The sequence below is a fragment of the Cuculus canorus genome, chromosome 3 (genome assembly GCF_017976375.1).
Source record: "Cuculus canorus isolate bCucCan1 chromosome 3, bCucCan1.pri, whole genome shotgun sequence".
Classification (NCBI taxonomy): domain Eukaryota; kingdom Metazoa; phylum Chordata; class Aves; order Cuculiformes; family Cuculidae; genus Cuculus; species Cuculus canorus.
This window is the reverse complement of record NC_071403.1, coordinates 64,785,256-64,807,154: the sequence shown is the minus strand read 5'-3', so window position 1 is coordinate 64,807,154 and position 21,899 is coordinate 64,785,256. Positions and strand designations below refer to the sequence as shown.

Below are 21,899 nucleotides of genomic sequence, written 5' to 3'. Positions count from 1 at the left end.
AAAAAAACCTCAAAGTGCAGGAAAATAGAACCATCAATTCACACTGTTTCATTTGTAAACTTCATATTCCTGTGTCTCTGTGAGAGAATGTGATCTACCCAACAGGCAAGGTAAAAGAATTTTCTGAATTAGTCACCTCAGCAGCAGCCTGCCACAGCTACCAAATTGTATTACCCACAGTTTCCCATCTCTTCTCCATTTTATGCTGCCTTTTCAAGTCATTAACATTTTTTTCCTCCTATTGTTTCCTCCTTCTGAAGGAGAAATCGGTTCCTTTCTGTGGTCCTGTCCATCTGTGCTTACATGGCTTTTTCCTTTTTAGACTAAGCAAATCCTCATCACTGCCTCATTCTAACACCAGGTGCAGCTCTCAAATATTTACAGTACATCGGAACAGCACCTAGCACAGGGAATCCCCAAACATGATCACAATTACAGAAAGCTTTTCATCCAAAAGATGTATTCACGCTGGCCTGCCTGCAACAGTGCAGCTCTTAGCATTTTTCAACAAGAATAATTTAAGGCAACAGCCTTTTCCTACAAGATTTAAACAAAGGAGGAAATCAGAAAGAAAAACTTCAAAGTGTTACGCACTTCCTTTACTGGCAGTACTGCCAAGGCTGACACTGAATAGGGAGGCTATTCTCATTAATGACATGTGACTGTGTTTGCAAGATCATGCCTTCAATTTCAAAGCTGCCAGAGTAAGTAAAGACAACAGTACATGCAAAGGGCTGACTTAAAGTATTTTAAGTATATTTTCAAAAACACTGTGGCAAAAAAGACCTTAATACACGTCACTCACCTGAAAAGACATTGGGAAATGTCTCTGTGGAAGCCTGCACCCCTGAGGACTTTCTTGAATGAGTCAAAGGCACTCTTTCTGATTGAAATTTCTCTCTAAATCCCTTGTGCTCCAAGAAGCCTGCAGACCCCATCTTCTGCATTATCTCACATTTCTGATTAGATACCTCTTCTGTCCAGTCTGCTGAACGACTAAATAAACCTGCTAAACTAGCAGACCTCTGTTTCTTGATTGAGACTTTTTCTTTTTTATGGGAGGACTCCTGCCTCCTTGTAAAAAGCGGGCTCTGGGATGGGGATGGAGATGGTGAATGGTTGGGAGAACTCAGTTGCCTAGTTGTGGTTTTGATATAACAAGGATTAATTAGATAGGGCTTAAAGCACTGGGAACCAAGCACCGGACTGCCTGCTGTCCCTTTGGAGGACAAAGTGCCATTTTTCATTTCCATGGATAAACCATTATGCAGGACCTCTTGACTGGCTGACAGAGCATGTTTCCCTTCCTGAGTCTCAGCAGCATGATCACGGCCCAACTCTGAAACACTATCCTCTGTTACAGAGTCCTGCAAATCAACAGCCTGGACTTCAGCAATTTTAGTCTCGGCATCTGCTACTGAGGCTGGAAAAGATTCTGTGGAGCTGTGTGTCCGAGATGCATTTTCCACCGCAATTCTATTTAAATCACCTTCTAGTTCACTAGCTACAACATCCACTTCAGCAACGAGCTGTTCCTGTTCCTCTGTCAATAGCTTACGTTCTTGTGTTTCAAATAAGCCGTTACCAGGAGAGCCTGTGCCACTTCCCACTTCTTTCAGTTCACGTTCAGTTGCACAGGAAATGGGAATCTTTTCCGTAATTTCAGATACCTCTGGAAAGGCCCCCTCAGTGTCTGGGCTCCTCTCTTTTTCAGTGGCAGTTACTGAAAGAAACCGCTCAAAATCTAAGGGGGCTGCTTGTGAATTAGCCATGTGTCGGCCCATTGTTTTGGTGACAAGGTCCTCAGTTCCAATGTTAATTGCCCCCTGCTGCTGCCGCTGCAGTCTAATAGCTTGCTGGATATCAGAAAGCAAATCCTCTTGTTCTGCAGCTGAATGGAAACTGTACAGATCCGTATCAGAGCCAGAGCTGGTCCTTTGTCCATCCTGTGTCTCTGCAGCAGCCGAGACAGTTTCATTTCTGATTTCAAAATGTTCAGCATCTGTGTCAGAGAGTCCCCCTTCATCTGCAGAGATGCTTATATCTGGAGTCTTGGCTACAACTGAATGAGTACTGTCCAGCTCTCCAGCATGCAAGGCCTGGCTTTCCAAAACATCCTCCCGTGAACTGCTGTTCCCATCTTTAGCCTTAGACAGATTTTTTCTGATCCTCAGATTTGAAAACACTGAGGCCCTCGAGTCTGACTTACCCTTCTTCTTACCCGATTCACTTCCTTTTGCATGCTTCCCTAGCCCCCTTCTGCTTCCCGGTACCTTCTTTGTGCCGTCTGCATCCTTGGGCCCAGAGGCATCCTCTCCTCCTTCATGCACATCACCTGTATTTTTCTTTAGCTTCCCATCTTGATTCCCCATGATTGTTTGTAGCGCAACCCCTTCAGCAATCAAGCCATGCTCCCTGATTTCATTCCTTTGGCCTGCCGGCGAGATCCCCTCTAGCGATCCAGGTTTGTTTTCAAGCAGTGGTGATGCAAGTGCAGCAAATGCTTGCTGTGCCTCTCTCCCATCTGCTAGAGCTGCCTTTTTGCATAATGTGCTGCTTGCGCTGGGTTCCGCTGGGACATGCTCAGTACAGCACTGAGAGCTGAAGACAGCTCCTTCCAATGGCTGCTGCTGCTCGCAGAGCCGCCTGCGCTCTGGGCTTCTGCCGCACTCTTGTTTCTTTGGGAAGGATTCTGTGAAAAGTATTTCCTTGACAAAAGTAACTTCTTTTTCCACGGTTTTTATTGCCTGCATTGCAAACTCAGCTCATCACCAAATTGTTTATAATTCTAGGACTTTAATGTTCAAGTTCCTGGAGAGAAAAGGGGGAAAAAAAAAAAAGTTAAAACAAAGTAACTGCTCTGCAATTGCTTAAACTAAAACTTCAGAAAGAAAAATATTATGATTATTTAATAGTTTATAAGGTGCTAAAGCATATGTTACTTTGACAGATCACGCAGTACCTCTGGTGATTTACATGTTTACTTGTAAAAGGTCACCAAAACACAATATGTAGTTTTAAAAGGAGAGTTATTTTGAAAGTATTATAAATAGGAGAAAGATAATAAACAAGAAGTTCTTTCCACAGTTTTAAAGAGTTGCATTTAAAATTCAATGCATTATGGTAATTACACTATAAAAAAAACTCCCACAATTTGTTTTCTGAGAAGGTAGATATACTATTATTCCCAGGAGAATCAACTCATCAATATTAAAACACACCAGTATTGTTTTCCCTGATAAGAACATCTGGCATGAAACAAGACAAAACAAACAAGAAAAATAGTACTGTTCAAATGCTACTAAGGAAAAAGGATACCGCAAAAACATTAATCTGTTTCACCCTATATATTTAATGATTGATTTAAATACTGCATCTGCTAACTATTTTGGAATCTTGCACAACAGTTTTAACCAGTTGCTTCTTCTCCTACATTTTTGGGTTAGATGTATAAGCATCCATATTTCATAAATATGTTTCCTGAACTTCCAGGCAGGTACTCCGTTCCCCTAAAATTTAGATTTAAAATAATCAGAATAGAAACAAAAACATAATAAGAATGCCAAATTGCCAAGTTGGGTCAGTTCAGCAGTTCAATATTACGGTTCAGCACCATCCTAGAAGTATTTAGGCAGGTTTTTGCATATGATTTATCATCTCCATTCCTCACACCTCTGAGCTTTTTTATTAGCAATTTCTCTTTCATCAGAGGTTGCTTAAAACAATACATCGTTCCAGGGAAATGCATCCTATTGGTTTGCATAACTCTTCATTTTGTTATCATTCTCTTCCAGCCAGAGGTTTCACTTCCTTTCCTCTGTCTTAGTACACATTAAAGGAGAAGAAGAAAAAGAATATAATTCATACTTTAAAAACTACACAGTACTGGTTTTGTTTTGTTTTTTTTTTTAAAGGGATGCTAAACACATTTAAAAATCTGTGCTGTGGTCACTGTTAAATAAATGCCGTTAATTCAGTATGGAAATAGTAGCACTCTCAATAATACATTCAAGTAAATTATTTTGAACTATCCTAATTTTTCCCTTGTGCCTTTTGGTCACTTGCTGCTCTGCTGCAAGCCCTGTCCTGAGGGCCATGTGGCTCAGGCACCAACAGCCTTCTGTCTACAAGAACTCAAGTGTTGTAAGCAGATCAGAGGAATTTGTAAACTCAGTGGGTTTTTTTAGTTTTCATTTACTTAATAAAATGATTAACCATTTTTCCTTTTTTTTTTTTAACATTTAGCATTCATAAATATATTAGCAAGAGCTATTATGGTAAAACCTACAAGAGGATATTAAGTGATTTTGCTTTTTCACTCCATTGCTGCTTTTGCTGTCTCTTATCCTACTTAGTTTCTCATTTGTTGCACTATTTTACCTTTTAAGGCATTATTACATGCTTGCAAAAGGCCTTTGAAAGCTCAGGTAATTTCATGGGAAAATATACAGTAATAAAACACAGTTTAAAGGAACCGTAGTAGTAGAATATTACCTTGATGAGTTTTTCACTAACTAGATCTGACAAAGGTCTAAACCTTGAGTACAACTGGAGTACTTGTACCATCCAACACCAAATGTAAGCTCTTCACCCACTAAAATATGCCAGAAATTAACATAGTGCAGAAGAAACATAAAGATACTGTGGACTGAAAGTGTAAGGGAAATGTAGAATTAGTGTGATATTCTGAAACATTCTCTTTTCTTTCTTTTCTCTAAACTTTTATAACAAATTCAACATACTAAAATTACAACTAGTAAGAATTCACCAACAGTAATTACACTGCAAATTATGCTTCAAAATCAAGTCATTGATACAGGTGGGGTATTATATAGTCATATAAAAGACTGATATTCAATTTTTAATTAGAAACATACAAGGGTTAAGATCATGTATATGCGTTATTTCCTAGAAGTTTTCATGTACAAATCCTGATGACCAAGTTCTTAGAAAAAAAACCAAAAAATCTATATAAATGTATACCCACAAATATTACTTGAGCTTAAATATACAATAAAAGCTGGAGTTTTTTTAAGAAAAAAGGAATAGGGGCATGGTGGGTGGTGTTTGAACACAAATTACCCCAAAGTGGCAGTGATAATGCAACTTTCAATCCACATTTGTGGGAAAGTACAAAATCTGAAGATTAGCCAAACATAAAAAACAAGTGTTAGTAACCCTGTGTTTGTTTATTCTCTAGAGTCTTTTAGCTTCTGGAGAAAAACATATTATTAAAAGTTAGCAAGACACCATAACTTTTTGGCATCAGAATAAGCTAATTTTAAAAGTTAAGAGTGTATTCAATATTCTACATCAAAAAAAAAAAGACTTTCAAGAGAAAGTAAATGGGGAAAAGAGAAGTTTAGGTGTTCAAGAAGGATATTACATTTTTAAGATAACTGTAACTCTTTCTTAGCTTGCTATGACTTGTCCACAAACAACTGAGACTAATCTGTAAGCCCGCCTGCCTATCTCATTTAATATTTGCCAGTGGTCAGTCAAAAATACCAAGAGGTGAGATCACGATCTCTCTTACCCCCCTCATTCTCCTTCAAAGCTCAGGAGACACAGATAGCAACACACCGAGAAGAGTCAAACCCTACAGCTAAAGATGCATCATCCTTGTACTCCCAGAGACTTCCACCTTAATATATTCCTGTTATAAAGTATGCCCCTGTTATAAAATTGCGATTATCTTCAAGAAGACAGTTACCATTTACTGCAGCCTCTCTGGAAAGGCAGCCAGCTCCCCCAGCTCTGCCCACCTGCCCTCCCGGAGGGGTAAGATGTGCCGGTAGCACCAAGTGCCCACACCTGGCTGCAGGAACAGCCAAGACAGAGCACTGCCCCCGGGCGGGGCTAAGGCTGGACCCGACTGCGGTGGGAGTGTTCCCCCCAGGTTCCTCACAAAAAGGCCGGGCAGCCAGTTGACACCCTGCAGTCTTGGGACTATGGGAAACATGGGATGGCCGAAGAGAGAAAGAGAGAGAGAGAGAGAGAGAGAGAGAGAGAGAGAGTCCTTTCAGGGCACTCAGATTTCTTGGGCCAGATGCGTTTTCACCATAGTTTATTTACTGGGATATTTCATTCTGCTCTCAGTAGTAGTTGTGGAGCAAGTCACTATAGTGTGAAGATAATAACACCCCATGAGTGCTGCTGACGGGCACCGTGCTTGCCAGAAACCAGACCTCTGGGACAGGGTTAGGCTTCCTCAGTGCAATTCTAGGGAAGGGTTTAAACCACAGGAGTGCTAGCAATATGCAGAATGCTGAAGACAGCGCCCCAGCAGTAGTGCTGTGGCTACCAGCACAGAAGCACCATCACCACCATGCAGTAAAGATGGAGGGGCAAAGCAAATAAACCCTAAGGATGAGCCACACAATATGCCCTGCCCATACCCCCGTGCCACCTTGCACTGTGACCGAGGGGTGGGCTGCATACCGGTGCTCACAGCTAGCTCTTCCAGGAGCCTAAAGCAGTTGGTCAGGCTATGGACAGGTGTATAAATGGGCTCAGAGCCCTCCTTCCCCTGTGAGGAGACTCAGTAGCTGAGGGAAGCTACTGCAGCCTGCTGGAGGAGGCTGAGCCCTCAGGCAAGCCCTCACCTCCACCCAGAGAAGGGCTGAGGGTGAGGTGGCATTAGTATAAGAGTTACAGCATTGCACTACAAGGCCCAGGTGTCGTGGTGGTGTTCTGATAGCTGCTACCCCCAGCACCATGGCTCCTCTGCCTCCTCTTGCCTCATCCCTGAGGGAACGGGGGTACTTCTTGGAGAGGTAGAGTAGGAACAGCCTAGGGGATCCACACCTCTGCCATACACACCCTGTAGGGATTTATTTTTAATTAGTGCCTTAATGTGAAGAGGTTTGGGTTGGAAATAAAAGTCAAAGTTGTTTTAAAGTACTCTGGTGTCTCATTCCCAATTGTTAATGCAGACTGTATGAAAAAAATGTTTATTCAAGCAGACCAGGATATTCCCAGCCATCTATATGTTACTAAAGCTTGAATTTTCATAAGTATGCAGAGAACTAGTTCTTGTTCACTCCAGCACTGGAGCCAGGGCCCTGTTCCTGCTGTTCTGAGGCAGCAGGAAGCCTCCTCTGATTGCTACTCTGAGCACGCTCAAAAAGTTATCTCCCCAGAACACATCAACTGCCGTTAAATACTCCCTTATACTGCCAAAGCTGTGCTCTGGGAGTTTAGAATAGTTTCCTGCCCCACCTCCCCATCTCTTTCAGCATTAGGCAGAATTGTCTTTTATGACTTGAGAAGCTTTAGCAGACTCACTTCTCTCTAACTGGCAAGGAGCAAGTCAGGAGATCAGAAAACATAATGTGGATTAAGAGACAATAGTGACTATGGATGAAGATGGTCCTACCCTTGCCTCACTTAGTTTCTTGTGGATATGAGATTCTGCTTTTTCTTTTAATACTTAGCTAAGTAGTATGAAATTATGTCTTATGTATTGTATTTATGTGAAGTTGAGGAGGTCCGACTAATGAGAAATCTGTTTTACCTATTAAAATGTTCCTTTTTACAAGGCAGCGTGAACACAGCAAGCAATGATCCTAGGCGAGTGTTTGGCTTGCCTAGGAGCTTTTATTAGGTGCATGAAAAAATGGTGACTAGAATTTCCAAATGTCTGACACATCGAGCTGAACTTTCTCCCACATGATTTCTAGCTAGTGAGAACTAACAAATAAAATTAACGTATTTGAAGAGGCAGGGTCTCCTGCAATGCCATGTTTGCCAACTACTTTGCTGCAGAACACCCACTTACTAGGATCCAAAATCTTTGGGAAGTGTTTAACCTCCTGGATTTCTCACCTAAAGGCAATAGTATATTTATGCATTGTGAAATGGAGCTCGTTTGTTTAAAAATCTGATCAGTTCAACATAGTAAATACCATATACATTCCAAGAAGCAATTTTATTGTTTTCCCCTAACATTTCCATATTCTTACTGCTGCTTTATTTTAAAATACAATTTTCAATATTAAAGCGCTATAGAGCCTTTCATAGTTACTTGTATTTATATAAGTATATAAGCTGGCTGAACAACAAAACCCTGCCAGCATTCCAGAGATATATGCATTGCAGATCAGGGTCGGGTCACCAGAAACAGTCTCTGAAAATCCAGGCCTCTGCAAATACTGCAGCCAGGCACTCCTGTATTTGGAGATGCTACACTAGTATTGTAACCACACCAAAGCGATAGGGAAGTGTGAAGTTCAGTTTTGTCATGGACTGAAAACCGAGGCATCCTGTGGCACAGCTCCCACTTTTTCTCACACAAAGTTCATTTCCTACAGATTTTATTGTAAATGCAGATAGACAGCAGTTGTTTTGTAGTATATGCTAAGGAAATTCAGTGCAACACAGTGTAAGCTGCTTCATGAAAAAAATAATTAGAAAAATATCTGGTGACTGGGCTATAAAAGAAGCACAGACAAGAACTTTTCTATCATTTAAACCCCTGGAAAGTGCAGTCAAAAATCAGAGTAAGAGCCTACATTATAAATTCTGGTTTCTAAAGAAGTGAAATTTGTGCAAGATTACAAAGTTCTTCAGACTTTGTAATAGCTTTTGAACACAGTAGGAAACATCAACCAAGCTTTTAAGATGAAGATTATTAAACCCTTGCAAATTTCAAACACATACTAAGTCAGTATTTGGGCAGAGAGAGGGAAAGACAAGCAGAACTGATGTGTCAGTCAATCAGTTACTCACATAGTTTAGGACTACCCACCACAAGCAAGCATTTCATAGGGAAAAAGGAAAGCAGAAGAGATTTATTGCACCAGAGGACAGAGAAAGGAACAAAGAATATAAATCTGTAGGAAACTGGGCCTCCTCATTTTCATTTCTTAGAGAAGAATGTATTCTGTTAAATCAAGCAGAAAATTACATATTGTCTTTTTCGTTTTCTTGGACAATTCCCAGAATACTTAATGACAGGGCTGAAAAATGAAGACTTTGATTGTATCAGTGGATCTCTATGACTGAAGAAAGCCCAAAGTGCCATGAAACAACAGCAGATTTTTAAGTGTAGTCCTTTTCTGTAGGAGACAAGGGATTAACTTATTTAGGGCTCTAATTTTATCTTTTCTACTGCAAAAAGTGTCTACTAGTTGACAAAGATCAAGCTTTTCCTATGACTCTTCTCTCAGTTTTTAAAGATCTCAGCTAGTAAGACTGTTTTTAAAAATGTGGAGAGAAAAAATAACCATCATGTTTACACTCTTCTTTTAGGCATCAGTTCTTGTTCTGTGGCTGACATTCATGCACACACAGACGCACACACGGAAGTACAGAGTTTGGGTCAAAGGAAAAAGAAAGCTATTTTTCAGCTTTTGGTTCTTTTCAAAATAGCAAGTATTTTCTTATCAATTGCCATAAATATGTTCCCCCTGAAGGAACAACCCTCGTGCAAGCTCACTTTATGAACCACCTGGGGAGGTTTACACAATGGTATCGTTTTGAAGATAAATCAGTATTTTTGAACAAATGTGTTGAATCGTCTCAAATACATTTAGTAAGTAGAATGATTTTTTTATAGTATTTCCATAATCAGGTTAGGGGTTAAACAAATCCAACGTGATAATACAGGGAAGAACATCTTTTTCCTTGGTTTACTTCAGGATAGAACAAAAGTCCTAAGAACTAATGTGAATGCCCTCATCTGTTTAAGAGTTCATAGGATGAAGGCCTTTGCAGCTGGAGGGAACAGAGTGTACTGGAGCTAAAATTATAAACCATCATCTAATGCAGAGAAAGATAAGCACTAAGAAGCCAGAAAAGAAAGGAGCTCTCAGGAAGTGAATGGAAAGCTGAAGTATCACTTGTATTAGTGTCCCATGGTTTTACTTCCTCTTACGATCCTTTGCTGTTGTCACATGATGAACAGCAAGTCCTCCAAACAGGGGTTTATGAATACTGTCTTCAGATTTGTTTATTTATCTCCACAATACAGCTCTAGCTGAAATTGCTATAGTAATAAAAACAATTTAAGTTCGTGTCTTGAGCAGAGATTGGGGAAGCTGCTGCGGCAAATAATTTGGATAGATGCAGTCTCTAGCATATATGCTGCTATGAGCTGCTAATACACAGGGAATAGTATTCTCCACCCTAAGGAGGGATTTGTTGAGTTGAGGCTCCTCTTCAATACACAGGGAATAGTATTCTCCACCCTAAGGAGGGATTTGTTGAGTTGAGGCTCCTCTTCATTAAAAACCTTGCCTTGTCTACACATGTACAGCCTTAGCTGGCCCAATACCTCTGTTTTAGGGCTTTATGTATTCTTATAACAAGGGGAAGAAAGACAAGGAATGTGAGAGAAATTTATGAAATCTGATTCAATGCCTTGATATCTACTCTTTTTGAGCTTGTTATGTAGAAAAAAAAAAGCTAACTGTAGAACTATTTACTTCAGTTTCCTGAACTGAATAATTTCTGCAGGATATTAATTATTTCCACTAAGTCCCCATATAGAGGACACAAGCAGATCACCTTTATGAATGTCTCTCAAAATACCCCACAACTGGATGTTGTTATTGGTGCAATTAGTTTGATCTGTATTTCAAGTATTTTGTCATTTATCTGGGTTTTTTATCTCTGCAGTGTAGTAAAGTGACTGCCTTTGGGGGCATCAATCAGTCAGCAGCAGCATCGCAGGACGTTGGCTGGGCTACAAATCCACTAAATACAGTATTTGTGAATGTCCAAGAAGTCTTAACTGCCTGACTGGCCTCACCTAGCACAGACAGGATTTAGCTGCATTAAGACAGGTACATATGGGTTCAATCCATAACTTATGTTTGTAGCTCCTTGGCTAGGCCCTAACATGAGGGAACCAAAACCTAAGTAGTACAGTGAATTCCTACTGGTTTTGTCATTAACGTTGCTTTCCTTTTGTCAACAGAATAGTTATCATAATAAGCTGGGTTCTGGTGCCGATTGTCTTTGTAAAGCAAGTACATTGCAGATAAGCAGCTGGCAATCTATTTGAGTAGAGTAAGACTAAAGAATCATGGTGAAGCTGAATAACCCGTATATCCAGATAAATGTCAGGAAATTGAATTAGGATTATGATGTTTTAATGTCAAAAGAATGATGCCATGGATAGAGGCCACCATTGAATTACAGCTTTTGTAAGGCTAAATACATAATGCAACCGGTATGATCCATCTAGGGAATGAAAAGCCCCACCCATGAGCAATGGCAAGTTAAAATTTTGCCAAATAACCGTTTCTGCTCACTATACCCACTCCACTGAGAAAACAAGTAGAAAAGAGCTTCAGAATAATTACTTCAACTGTTTCAATTCTGAGAATGAATGAAAAATAGTATGGAGAGTTATAATTCAGATAATGCTTGCATCACATCTCAAGGTCTTAATTTGTCCTAAAACATTTTAGTTTAAAATGTCACAGCCTAGATTGTTTTAGGAAATTAATTATGGAACCTGAAGTAATACCAAAGCATTGATTTATGCAACAATTGGCAAGAAAACCTTTTAACAAATATTTTAGTATCGTGTGTCCCCACCCTTGCCAATGTCATCATGTAAAGAGCTTACATAAAATTATTTAGAAAATAGAGTCCTTCCTAACATCCAAGCTGGTCAGTCTCATTCATCAATTGACACGCATTTTATCCCTCCTATTTCACTTATCATCAGTTGAGACACACAAGCAAACAAGATTAGAATGCTCAGCAACTGTCCTAAGTTTAACTTAAAGCAGCTTTTTGTGGGCTATCAATATAGCAGCTCATCTTTTTGTGTATGTGTACAATAAGAAGGATGAATTATGGCCTAAGAGGGGTTATCTATCTATTTTTTACATCATCTACTCAACACTGAAGAAAAGACCACCACCTGGGGGATAAAAAGACTAAATGTTAATTTAATTAACAAAATTATGATGATGTTTCCTGAGCCAGCTTAGTCTTATGTGGGGCGTTACCACAGGAACTGTTTTCTTTACTGGAAGTGTAGCCTAAAGAAAGAGAAAAAAAACAAGTCATGAGAAGGCTCATGACTCTTAAATGGAGATTTCACCCTGTCATCTGGGACTTTATTAGTTTGCTTTTCTTCCCAGTAGCCACAGATACTGATATATTTCAGGATATATCATGTTAAAAAACTTTAAAAATGGAATTTGGATGGATGGTTCATCTTTTCCAACATTATGACTCTAGCAGCGGTCAGTACAATGTTGCAGGAAACAACTTAGAGGTAAGCAATGGGAAATTTAATTCCTCCAGTGTATCACCCTGGTTAATGTATGTCCTCAGACAAGGGGGTTGGTTTGGTGTTTTTTTAAGGGGGCCTTACAACTCCCACAGAATCTTGTACTGTAATTCAGGGTATTCTGCCTGTCACGTTAGCTGCGTTTTGCACTCAGACATGTCAGTCAAAGCTGGGACCAGTTGTATCAAACATTAAGCAAAATGCTACACATGGATGACGTCATTAACTCAATTATATTTGTTCACTCCCCCCTGCTTTTCATTGCTTTTGTTTTTGCACCACAGTGCAGTTAAGAGGCCTTTGATGGACATATATCAGTAGCCTTCCAGAAATTATAAACTCAAGAAAGATTGCTGATCTGGAAAGGGTAGATATCCTGCCTTAGTAAAATTAAGCGGGCATTTCATGTGTACAGCACCACAGAGGTACGTGTAAATGTGAGAAAGGAAAGAGTACCAGATGTGTCAGCACTTTCAAAGCAAAGGGCAATAAGCTAAAGAAAGGCTCAGGAAGAAATTAAGTGTCACTGACATGCAATGACTATAACATGGAAAGCTAAATCACAATGTAAGTAAAGGAACATAAAGGAAAAATTCTAGAAGGAAAATTGAAGACAGGTGGAGGATCAATCTTTCCTGTAATACATGATAAGGGAGCATTGCCTCGAAATCTTTGGCTCCTGCTGGTCTGTACATCATCCTCATATTTTAATTTCATCCAAGTTGATGAGTCCTCAAGCCCTGAAAGAGCAAACACCTTTGCTGCCTCACATATGCAAAAGTAAAGGACTTATCCCACCACATTACAGGAACACATAATTATTCACGTTGATGTACTAAGCTTTATTTTTAATGCTTACTGTTACCATTCTTTCTTTTGTGGCAAGATACTGTAGCAAAATGTGAGTATTCAAAAGTAAAGGTAACTCTTGTAACTGGGTTTGTATGGACATTAAACATTGATCTAGTTCAAGGCCCACTATGCACTAAACACTCTGTAAGCATAGCAGAAGGCAAGGTTTGGGGTTTTGGGAGGTTTGGTTGGTGGGTTTTCCAGAGAAGGGATTGTTTGTTTCTTTGTCTGGGGCATAGGGAGATCACAGATGAAGCAGTATACCAGTATTGAACAATATTTTAAAATAAATTTATTTTCATTTTGCCTTATGAGTATCTTGCATCAGCCTAAGAAACAAGGAGGAGGAAAAAGCTTGACTGAATACGTACAGATAACTAATTCTTCTTTTTTTCTCTTCCACTCCACTGAATTTACTGTTACGCACTCCCATTATGGACTATTCATGATGCTATTGTTTTTCTTCCAGCATCATGTTAGTATCTGATTAGACCCAAATAAGCTTCTTCTGTCCCCTCTAACTCAATACTGCTCTAAAATGCCTTGAGTACCAGAACAGTGTTCTGAACAGTCTGATATTTCTGTGTGAAAATCCACATTATTGGCAGCCTGACATTTATCCCTCTGATGTGAAAGTCCAACTGTATCCCAGAGAAGAATTCAGATGGTCTTACACTAAACTACAGTTCTCAAGATTGTCCATAGAGGTAGGAATAAGGCAACAGAAATAGCTTTGAATAAACATCTGTTTAGAAGTACACAGGATCTAAGAATTTTTCCAGAAAATGTAAGTAAATTTCTGTGTATATATGTATATGTGGGGGTTTTTTTTAGAAAAGATACATTTTTTAGTTCAACTCCTACTGTCCTTGGCAAAGTTAATTTCTTAAACTGGCATCCATCCAAATAATCTATTAATAAGGCTGCTTTTCTTGCCAGTTAAAACCCTAACTGCTTGGAAGATTTCAGAGAGACCTGAAGGATAAAAAAAACTACACAAAAGTCTTCTTTGTTTATGAATATACACGTATCTTCACACAGCTACCTTGTTCCTTCAATTAGGGTGCGCTCCAGCTGTGTCCTAAAACCCTTTATACTCTCGTTTGTGTAGCTTGAAACAAATAGATCCTGCCTGCTGATTTCTGAGGAAGGCATACAGAGAAAAGACAGAAATACCTTGTTCATGACCTAGAAAGCTATTTCTTATGCAAATACTACCATGTAGTGTAGCTTATGTTTCAAAAAGATAGAATGGCAAGTTATTAAAAATTCTTTTGATTACAGTGTCTGCTGTGAGTTATCCATATCATTTGTTGATTATTTTTCGCTCCGCATTCTCTTCTGGTTCTATTATGAAAATGATTGCAGAGAAAAGAAAGCCTTGAAATATTTGTAATGAGTATATGTAAAGGCATCTTTAGAGAACATAATTTAGCTCTCCAGTAAAATGATAGCCTGTATGTAAAATACTGTTTTACACAGCAGAACACTGAAGAAATAGTCCTGAAGTTCCACTGGAAAACGATAGTAAGGGTCCAGGCTGTTGCATGAAGCAGAGAAACCTCCAGATGATAATATAATGATTAAAATATTGGAGTGAAACTCATTCAATGCCACAAACCAGAATTTTGTGTTCCAGTGTGAAGACATCATTGGGAATTCAGCATCGGTAAAGACTGAAATTTTAAACATAAACGTTTGTTGACTTCATGTGGAACAAAGGCTTCTCATCTTAGGTGAAATGAAAAGAAAAATTGATCCAGATTGAGGTGTTCTATGTATGTACACTGCAAAATTCATTGTCTATGTTCAGTATGGGGAATTTCGAAAACTGCTGGGTTTCAGAGTATTTTGAGTTGTTGTCATCAGATGACTAAGACTGAGATACATTACAGACATTACACGGACACCAAAAATTTCAATAACTGGAATTGATTACAAGACCACGTCAGAGCTATTAAAATAAATTCTGGCTATTTAAATGTGTTTTTCACCTAGCACATCTCAATTTTTATTTTATGAAACCATTTGCCTAATGACTTTGTGAAAGCGCATTCAAATTCCCTTTCTTTAAAACAATTTCTTAGGAAAAGTCTCAAATAGAAAAATCTTCAGAATTCTTCTGCACAACTTGAATTCTGTTCTTGAGCACAACTAGTTTCCACAAGCACAGAAATGTAACTGGACTATGTGGTATTAGTTATCTCAACACTTTCTGGCTTTTGCACATATTTTAGACTGTTTCTGCTGCTCAAAGAAATATCCACAGAAACTGGTTTATATTGTTACTTCATTTATCATCCTAAACCAGATAAACTGTGTCTGATGTACTAAACCACCTAATAGGTTGATTATTTTTAAGCACAAAGAGTATAGCTTCTTGTCTTACATAAGATTACCACCCAGTATCTCTGGATAACTCATACATTTGTATCATTTAGAAGTGATAAGGATCCTGCTTAGGGAGATCAGTTGCAGATAGTGGAAGATTGAACATAAGCTGTTGTAACACCTAATTATCTGCTATTTTTGTATTTATTTAATGCATTTTTCACATTTTCCTTGGAGGATTTGGTTTAAATTGAAGTCCACATCCAGCATAGGTAGGGTGAATACAAATCGTTTGACACTATACCAAGCCTATTTTGGAAACATGATACAAGCCTCCCTTGCAAAACTAATTGATCACTTATTTTTCTTAGCTCACCCCCTACCATGTACCCTCTTGAAGGCATGGAGGAAAGAAAAGAACTTTGTGATGAAAGAAAAAGAGAAAAACCCCAACAGTCCATTCCTTCAAGCAGGTAGCCTGGGAACCAAATATAAGTTAAAGTGTTATGTAGGCAACTTAAGGACTCTGCTCTGTAGTTAGACAGGTACACAAGTATTGTGCTGCTGAACTGGCCAGAATCCTGTGACTTTGGTGGATATACGGTACAGCTACTTCTCTGCCTTGTTCCTGCCTCCTGCGTAAGCACGCATTAAAGCAAAGCAGGGAGGAGAGAGAAGGGAAACAAAGCACAATGGACTGCAGCTGTCATATTCTGTAGGTACTGCTTGCTTTGAGAAATCTTACTGTAGTGTTAGGAGTCAAGCCACCATGGAGGAGAGAGAGAAGGCTATGCAGCCACAGAAGTTTCTTCCACGTAGCCACAAGCCTGCAAACAGCATTGAGTAACAATAAGCAAGAGTAGCTGGAGGCTAGGGGGAAGGAGCTGATTACTGTTCCTTGTTCTTTTCTTTCAGTAAAGCAGTATCTTAACAATATGTGCACCCCAAATACTTGAAACAGGCCCTCCAGTGCTTGGTCTGAAAAAAGACTTATTCCTAAATTATAGATAACCTTTAGAGTACTTATGTGAGCCTATAAGTATGAAAGACTTTTTACAAAAGAAAAAGCTTTTCTCTCCTGAACTGAGAGCTTCACAGGCAGGTAGGGGTTCAGTTATATATCTTGTGTTATGCTTTCAAACCTTCCAATTTCTCTGAAAGAATGTACATATGTTGATGTGTTATGTCTGAAATAAATTTAGCTGTACTAACTCCCTTGGAGGTAAAATGTAAGTGTATGACTGCAGCTGCTCCTGGTCCAACCAGCTCTGGCTGGCATACTTTTCTGTCTTTGGTGCCAGTCACGCAACACATCTAATATGTCTCACTCTCATGTGGAGAGCTCAATTCGTCTCTTTAATTCTTTGTTGTTATAAACACCCTTTACCCTTATGTACAGCTGGTTACTGCTTGGCATTCCTTCTTCTTTGAGGGTGGAAAACCTCTTAAAAACCTAAAGCCATTTGGAACTGCTCTCCGGGGTGACTATAAGCTAAAACCCCCAAATCAGTCCTCTTTCCTGTGATATAATTCCAGTATAATCCCAGAAGAATTCCAGATACTGCCATCAATGTGTCAGTCATTTAGCATTGTGTCCAGCCAGACTCCTCATTTAGCAGCTTATTGTGTTTTCCCTCGGCTTTTAGACCACTTCTAAAACATACCTTTAATAAAAGTAATAATAATCATAAAATGGTCATGATGGAATCTTACCTTATTCCCTGCCAAATGTATTCTGGTGTGGATTCAGCAACTTCTACTTGTGTTGAATAGTACTATTTCCACACAGACTACATTTATATGAGAGTTGGAGCGTCTGGCTTTTTTGCTCTGGGCACCATTTCCAGTCACATGAACCAGGAACAGCTTGATTCAGATGTTAACAGTCACTGACATTTTCAGGAATGCTGTTAAAAAAAAAAATCATAAATGCCTTGAGAAATTTCCCTGCTTAAAAGGCTTATCAAAAAAAATTACTGGAAATACATTGTGTTATTTATGAGGAACAGTAACATCAGTGTTCATAGTAGCACAATACATAGCTATACAGTGTGGTAAGGAACAAATGACATTGATTAAAGTTTCATCTTTACATGTCTTTACAAGTTCACTTAAGTAGGACATGTGTGCAAATCAGAGAAGAATATGACTTTTATTTTAAATATATATCAGAGTTTGAGAAATTAAATGGGATGAATTCCACTTCTGGATGAAAAAAAGTGATGAATTGTGATAAATCTCTGACTGGCATCTAAGCTTCCAGTAAAGTCCCTTCATTTACTTTAAACATGTTTTTCAATTTTGTAAGAGATTTTGATTTTATTTTCTTAGATTTGAAGGAGCTGTCCATCAGATTTGCAAGATTTTGGGAGGTGGGAGGTAAAGGGCAAGGAAACTGATTTGTGGTTTACATTTCATAAAACTGCAGTAATGGAGGCACTTGGAATTTAGCTCTCATTTGTTTCAATTCCTTTCAGTCTCTGAGGAAGTCTCATGTTCAGAAGGTGACCTCTAGGTTCATAGCTATGTCCCTGGATCATTGTATTACAGGATAAGAGGTAGCTGGGTCCAAGCATGTGACAGATTCTTATTCCTCTTTGTGTAAATGGAAGTTACATGGATTATTTTAAGCCTTCCTCACACCCAAGAGGTTTCCAGCTAGTAAATACCTGCTAATGCATGCTTTGCAGGAAAAGCCTATACATATTCCATTGGTGTCGGACTTCCTAATTATGGGCAGATCACCTGTATCATGCTTCCATGTTAAATTGATCTAACATTTGTCAGATATGGGCTGATTTAATATTTGGCACAGACAACCAGCAGAAGGAATCAAAGACATTTATTAATACTAAGAGACAGTCTTAGCAAGAATTTTTTATTCAGAAACTAATGGGAGAAACTAATGGGAAACTAATTTAGCGGTCAAGTCCCTCAAAGATGAATTACTGTCAGGGAACTCCCCATTCATGTGTATTTTGGGCACAATAAACATGTTAGACTGAATAAGCATGAGCTACACAGCCATGGTGCATGTGTTTAGAAAAACTAATCCGTATAAACTGGTAAGATTACTTTAAAAATTTGAAAAATCATCCTTTTAAATTAATTTTGGCTGTAGAACAGTCTCATCAGTGACTTAAAGACCAGATACACTCCAGCTCACCAGCCTATGGAGCTCCCTCCACTGCAGCTATTAGACTGTGCATGGGATTCCCTGAAATTATGATCCAGGTTTCAGTATCCAAGGAGGGCTATGCACTGATCATTTACTGAGTCACATTATTTTGGATTATTTTGTCTTTAGTGCTACATAAGCTAATTTAAATGCAGGTACATCAGGAATCACTCCTGAGTCTCTTTTCCTCCAATTATCAAATCTTTTTTCTTAACATTAAGACCAGGGTTGATTAAAATTGATGACCTACAAGGAAAGCCTTGTTATTGACCCTCCAGATGCTGTAAATGAAAAGTTACATTAGATTTTGAAGGAACCATTAGCTGCCCACCAAGTTCTAATTCCATTACCAAAATAGGGTCTTAGGATTGAGACATAGGAACTGTACATGAAACTGTACATACATGAAATTTAGGAACTGTAAGGTGGAGCAGACCACTGCTTCAGAAATGCAAAGCAGCGAACAGAACATTTATAATTTAAGGAAATGTGTTCAGCAGGTACAATTGTCTTTGCTTGAACATTCAGCATGCAGAAAGCTCTTTCACTGCTTTCAAACCCTGAGATATAGTATTTGATCCAATTTCTTGGTTCTTCTATGTGTGGTGCGCCAGATGTGACAGTATTTATGACAATCCAGGCACTGAAATTCTTACATACAGGAAACTTAAGAGTTTTAAACTGAGTTGCTGGTCAACATAGAAGAGTATCACACTGTAGTGGGAGCATCCAAAGGACACAGGGAAAAGCCAAATTATGGAGAGACATGAAGGTCTGTACTCCCTTTATCGCTGCTCGGAAGCATATCTTACTTTATGTGTACAGTAAGAGAAAAAGAAAATCTCCTCATATCTTTTTTTTTGTGGGTATTTTGTCAGGTAAATCCTCTCCTTAGTACAGAAACCCATATGAAATTAAGTGAAATTTAGTTTTTAGCCTTTATTTTACCTTCTGGCCACTATTGCAAACACACTTACTGAAATACAGCTGAGTACATTGCTTCATCAGAGCACCTACAAGAGTGCTACATAAAATTAAGGCAGCTATTTTGCATGAACAGTTTTTTATATGATATAAAGCATCTTCAGAACACTGGATGGATATTAAATGTCAAGGTATCCTGTACAGAGATAGGACTCATTTTACTGAGATGGGGAGAGTCATAAAACAATGAGAATATAATGTTGGCCTTTACATCATATTCCTCATTTCAAAGGCTGAGGTAGTATTCAAACAGAAATTCTGCATTGGGAAAACATGCAAATCTTACTCTCAGTATTATCCTGAAACAGCAACTTCGTTCTGCTGGCTGCCGTCAGCTGCAGGAAAAACAGCAGGCCACCAAGCAGGATTTCCTGTGCCTTTTCTGTGTTTGTGGGCCTGAGAAGAATCAATCCCAGTATGTAGATACACTATATTACCTCAGAAATTAGGTACACGTCAGTGAATATACTCCCAGTTTTAACACTGACTACTGGGTCTATCACGCAGCCTCTAAAAGAGAAGAGTCTGTGTAATGAGGGAAAGATACCAAGAAGATAGAGAGAAGATAAAAGCTAGACTTGATACTGAAGATACTGGCAGATAAACTCTCTAATACTTGTTTTGGAGTTCTAGAAAGAAAGCACACTTTATTACAGTGCTGGACAGAGGGGCGATAATTCCACCAATCACATGCAATGAAATAAGAGTTAGTTACAGAATATATTTCCTCATCTATATGCATATCTGTAACATTTCCCAGAAATCTTATGCATATTCTATTACTTTCCAAGTACTAATCTTAATGTAGTCATGAACTCCACAACAGCCACGTCTCCACTGACTGGGTTGCTACTAGTTCTCTGTCTGATCTTGCATTCTTTAGACAGACAAAAACCAAACAAAAACTATTACAGAAGAAGACATCTATTCAGCACATATCATACTTAACACAAGATGTTACCATTTCTCAAGAGAACAGTATCTGGAAAACACTATGAAGAAACATGGTGTCAGAGGGACATTCTGTCTGTAACTTTCAAAAAATACAGTTATTTAAATGAGACTTAACTGAAATTAGAAAACTGATTCTACTTCAGCTTAAACCAGAACATTCCACCTTTTGTCCTTCTCTTCTTGCATTAGACTGATCATTAAGAGAATAAAGTTGTTTTTTTTTTTTTTATAGAAAACTGTGGAGCTGTTTTCTAACAATTGCAAGTATTGGGGAAGTGTTTCACAGTTCAAAATGAAAATTAATCCTAGCATCTGTCATCATTCTCTGAGGAGATCCTGGGTAATTCGTGCAGCTGAATTTGTCGGTAATGCTTTGCCTGCTCAGCCAATACTTGTATGAGGTGTCTGGAAATAGAAATCTCACAGATGTCTTGGTATTGTGCTCCTTTCTCAAAAGTAGTAAGTATTGACAGGCTATGTGCATGCCAAAAGCTGTCCAGCAATTAGATGACAGAACTGTCTGGAGCCCAAGGCCTGTACCTGGGTCACTGAAGACTGAGGTGCTTAAAAGAAGCCTGTTACTTTAACTAAAGTCACGTCCCTGCTTTGGGGTCCCCAGCTGATCCTTAGGCTCTACTCACTTCTCAGGAGGGTCTAACCATATAACTGTTTGGTATTGTAAGTTGCACCAGATAAGGCAGACACTCTGTTTAAGGGCAAAGAGAAGAAGATTTGACTGTAGTTACAACCGTCTGCTTTTAACTGTTCCTCAAGCAGGGAAAGGAAGAGATGGAAAGGAAACTCTGCATTTGGTAGCCACACAGAGATCTATTCTTTAACGTTTGTTACAAAAACATATCCTGCTAAGGCTACAAGCACTGTGGCAGATTTCCTCACATTACATTTCAAACCAGCTCACTAACCTGGAAGTTTGCTACTGACAAAAGCATATTGTTTTGATGTACAGTTTGTATGCTTTATATGCCACTCCCTTCATTCCACTCTCAGTTTCATGTTAAAGAAAACACAAGTTTTCTTATGAAAAATTTTCCTTCCTCTACAGAAACTAATGGGTATTTTAAGAGACATGCATGAATTTTTTTTCATAATGTTCCCATTCTTGAACTTACTTAAACATACTTGAACTCTGTAACATTTCTTTGTTCTAGTTTAGAATAAAGCAAGTTACATTTTGCTTCCAGTTAAAAAGGTTCCTACCCTTAAGATGTAAAACATTAGCTGTATAAACAACATGGTTAAAAAAAAACAAACCATAATTTTTTCTGTTTGCAGAAGGCTTCCTACAAAACATCTTTATGGTTTAAAAGTAACCATAATTTGTAAAAG

The 21,899-nt window shown here is 38.7% G+C and overlaps 1 protein-coding gene across 1 annotated transcript in view; it reads right to left on the bottom strand.

Annotated features, from left to right (window-relative positions):
- Positions 1 to 17,298, bottom strand: part of FMN2 (formin 2) — a 169,288-nt gene extending 151,990 nt beyond the window's left edge. The window contains exons 1-2 of the mRNA XM_054062984.1: positions 17,150 to 17,298; positions 806 to 2,811 (exon numbers count right to left, since the gene is read on the bottom strand). Coding sequence (XP_053918959.1) covers positions 806 to 2,753 — 1,948 coding nt within the window. The 5' untranslated portion in view covers positions 2,754 to 2,811; positions 17,150 to 17,298. The remainder of the gene's footprint in view (positions 1 to 805; positions 2,812 to 17,149) is intronic.
- Between the last annotated feature and the right edge of the window lie 4,601 nt (positions 17,299 to 21,899).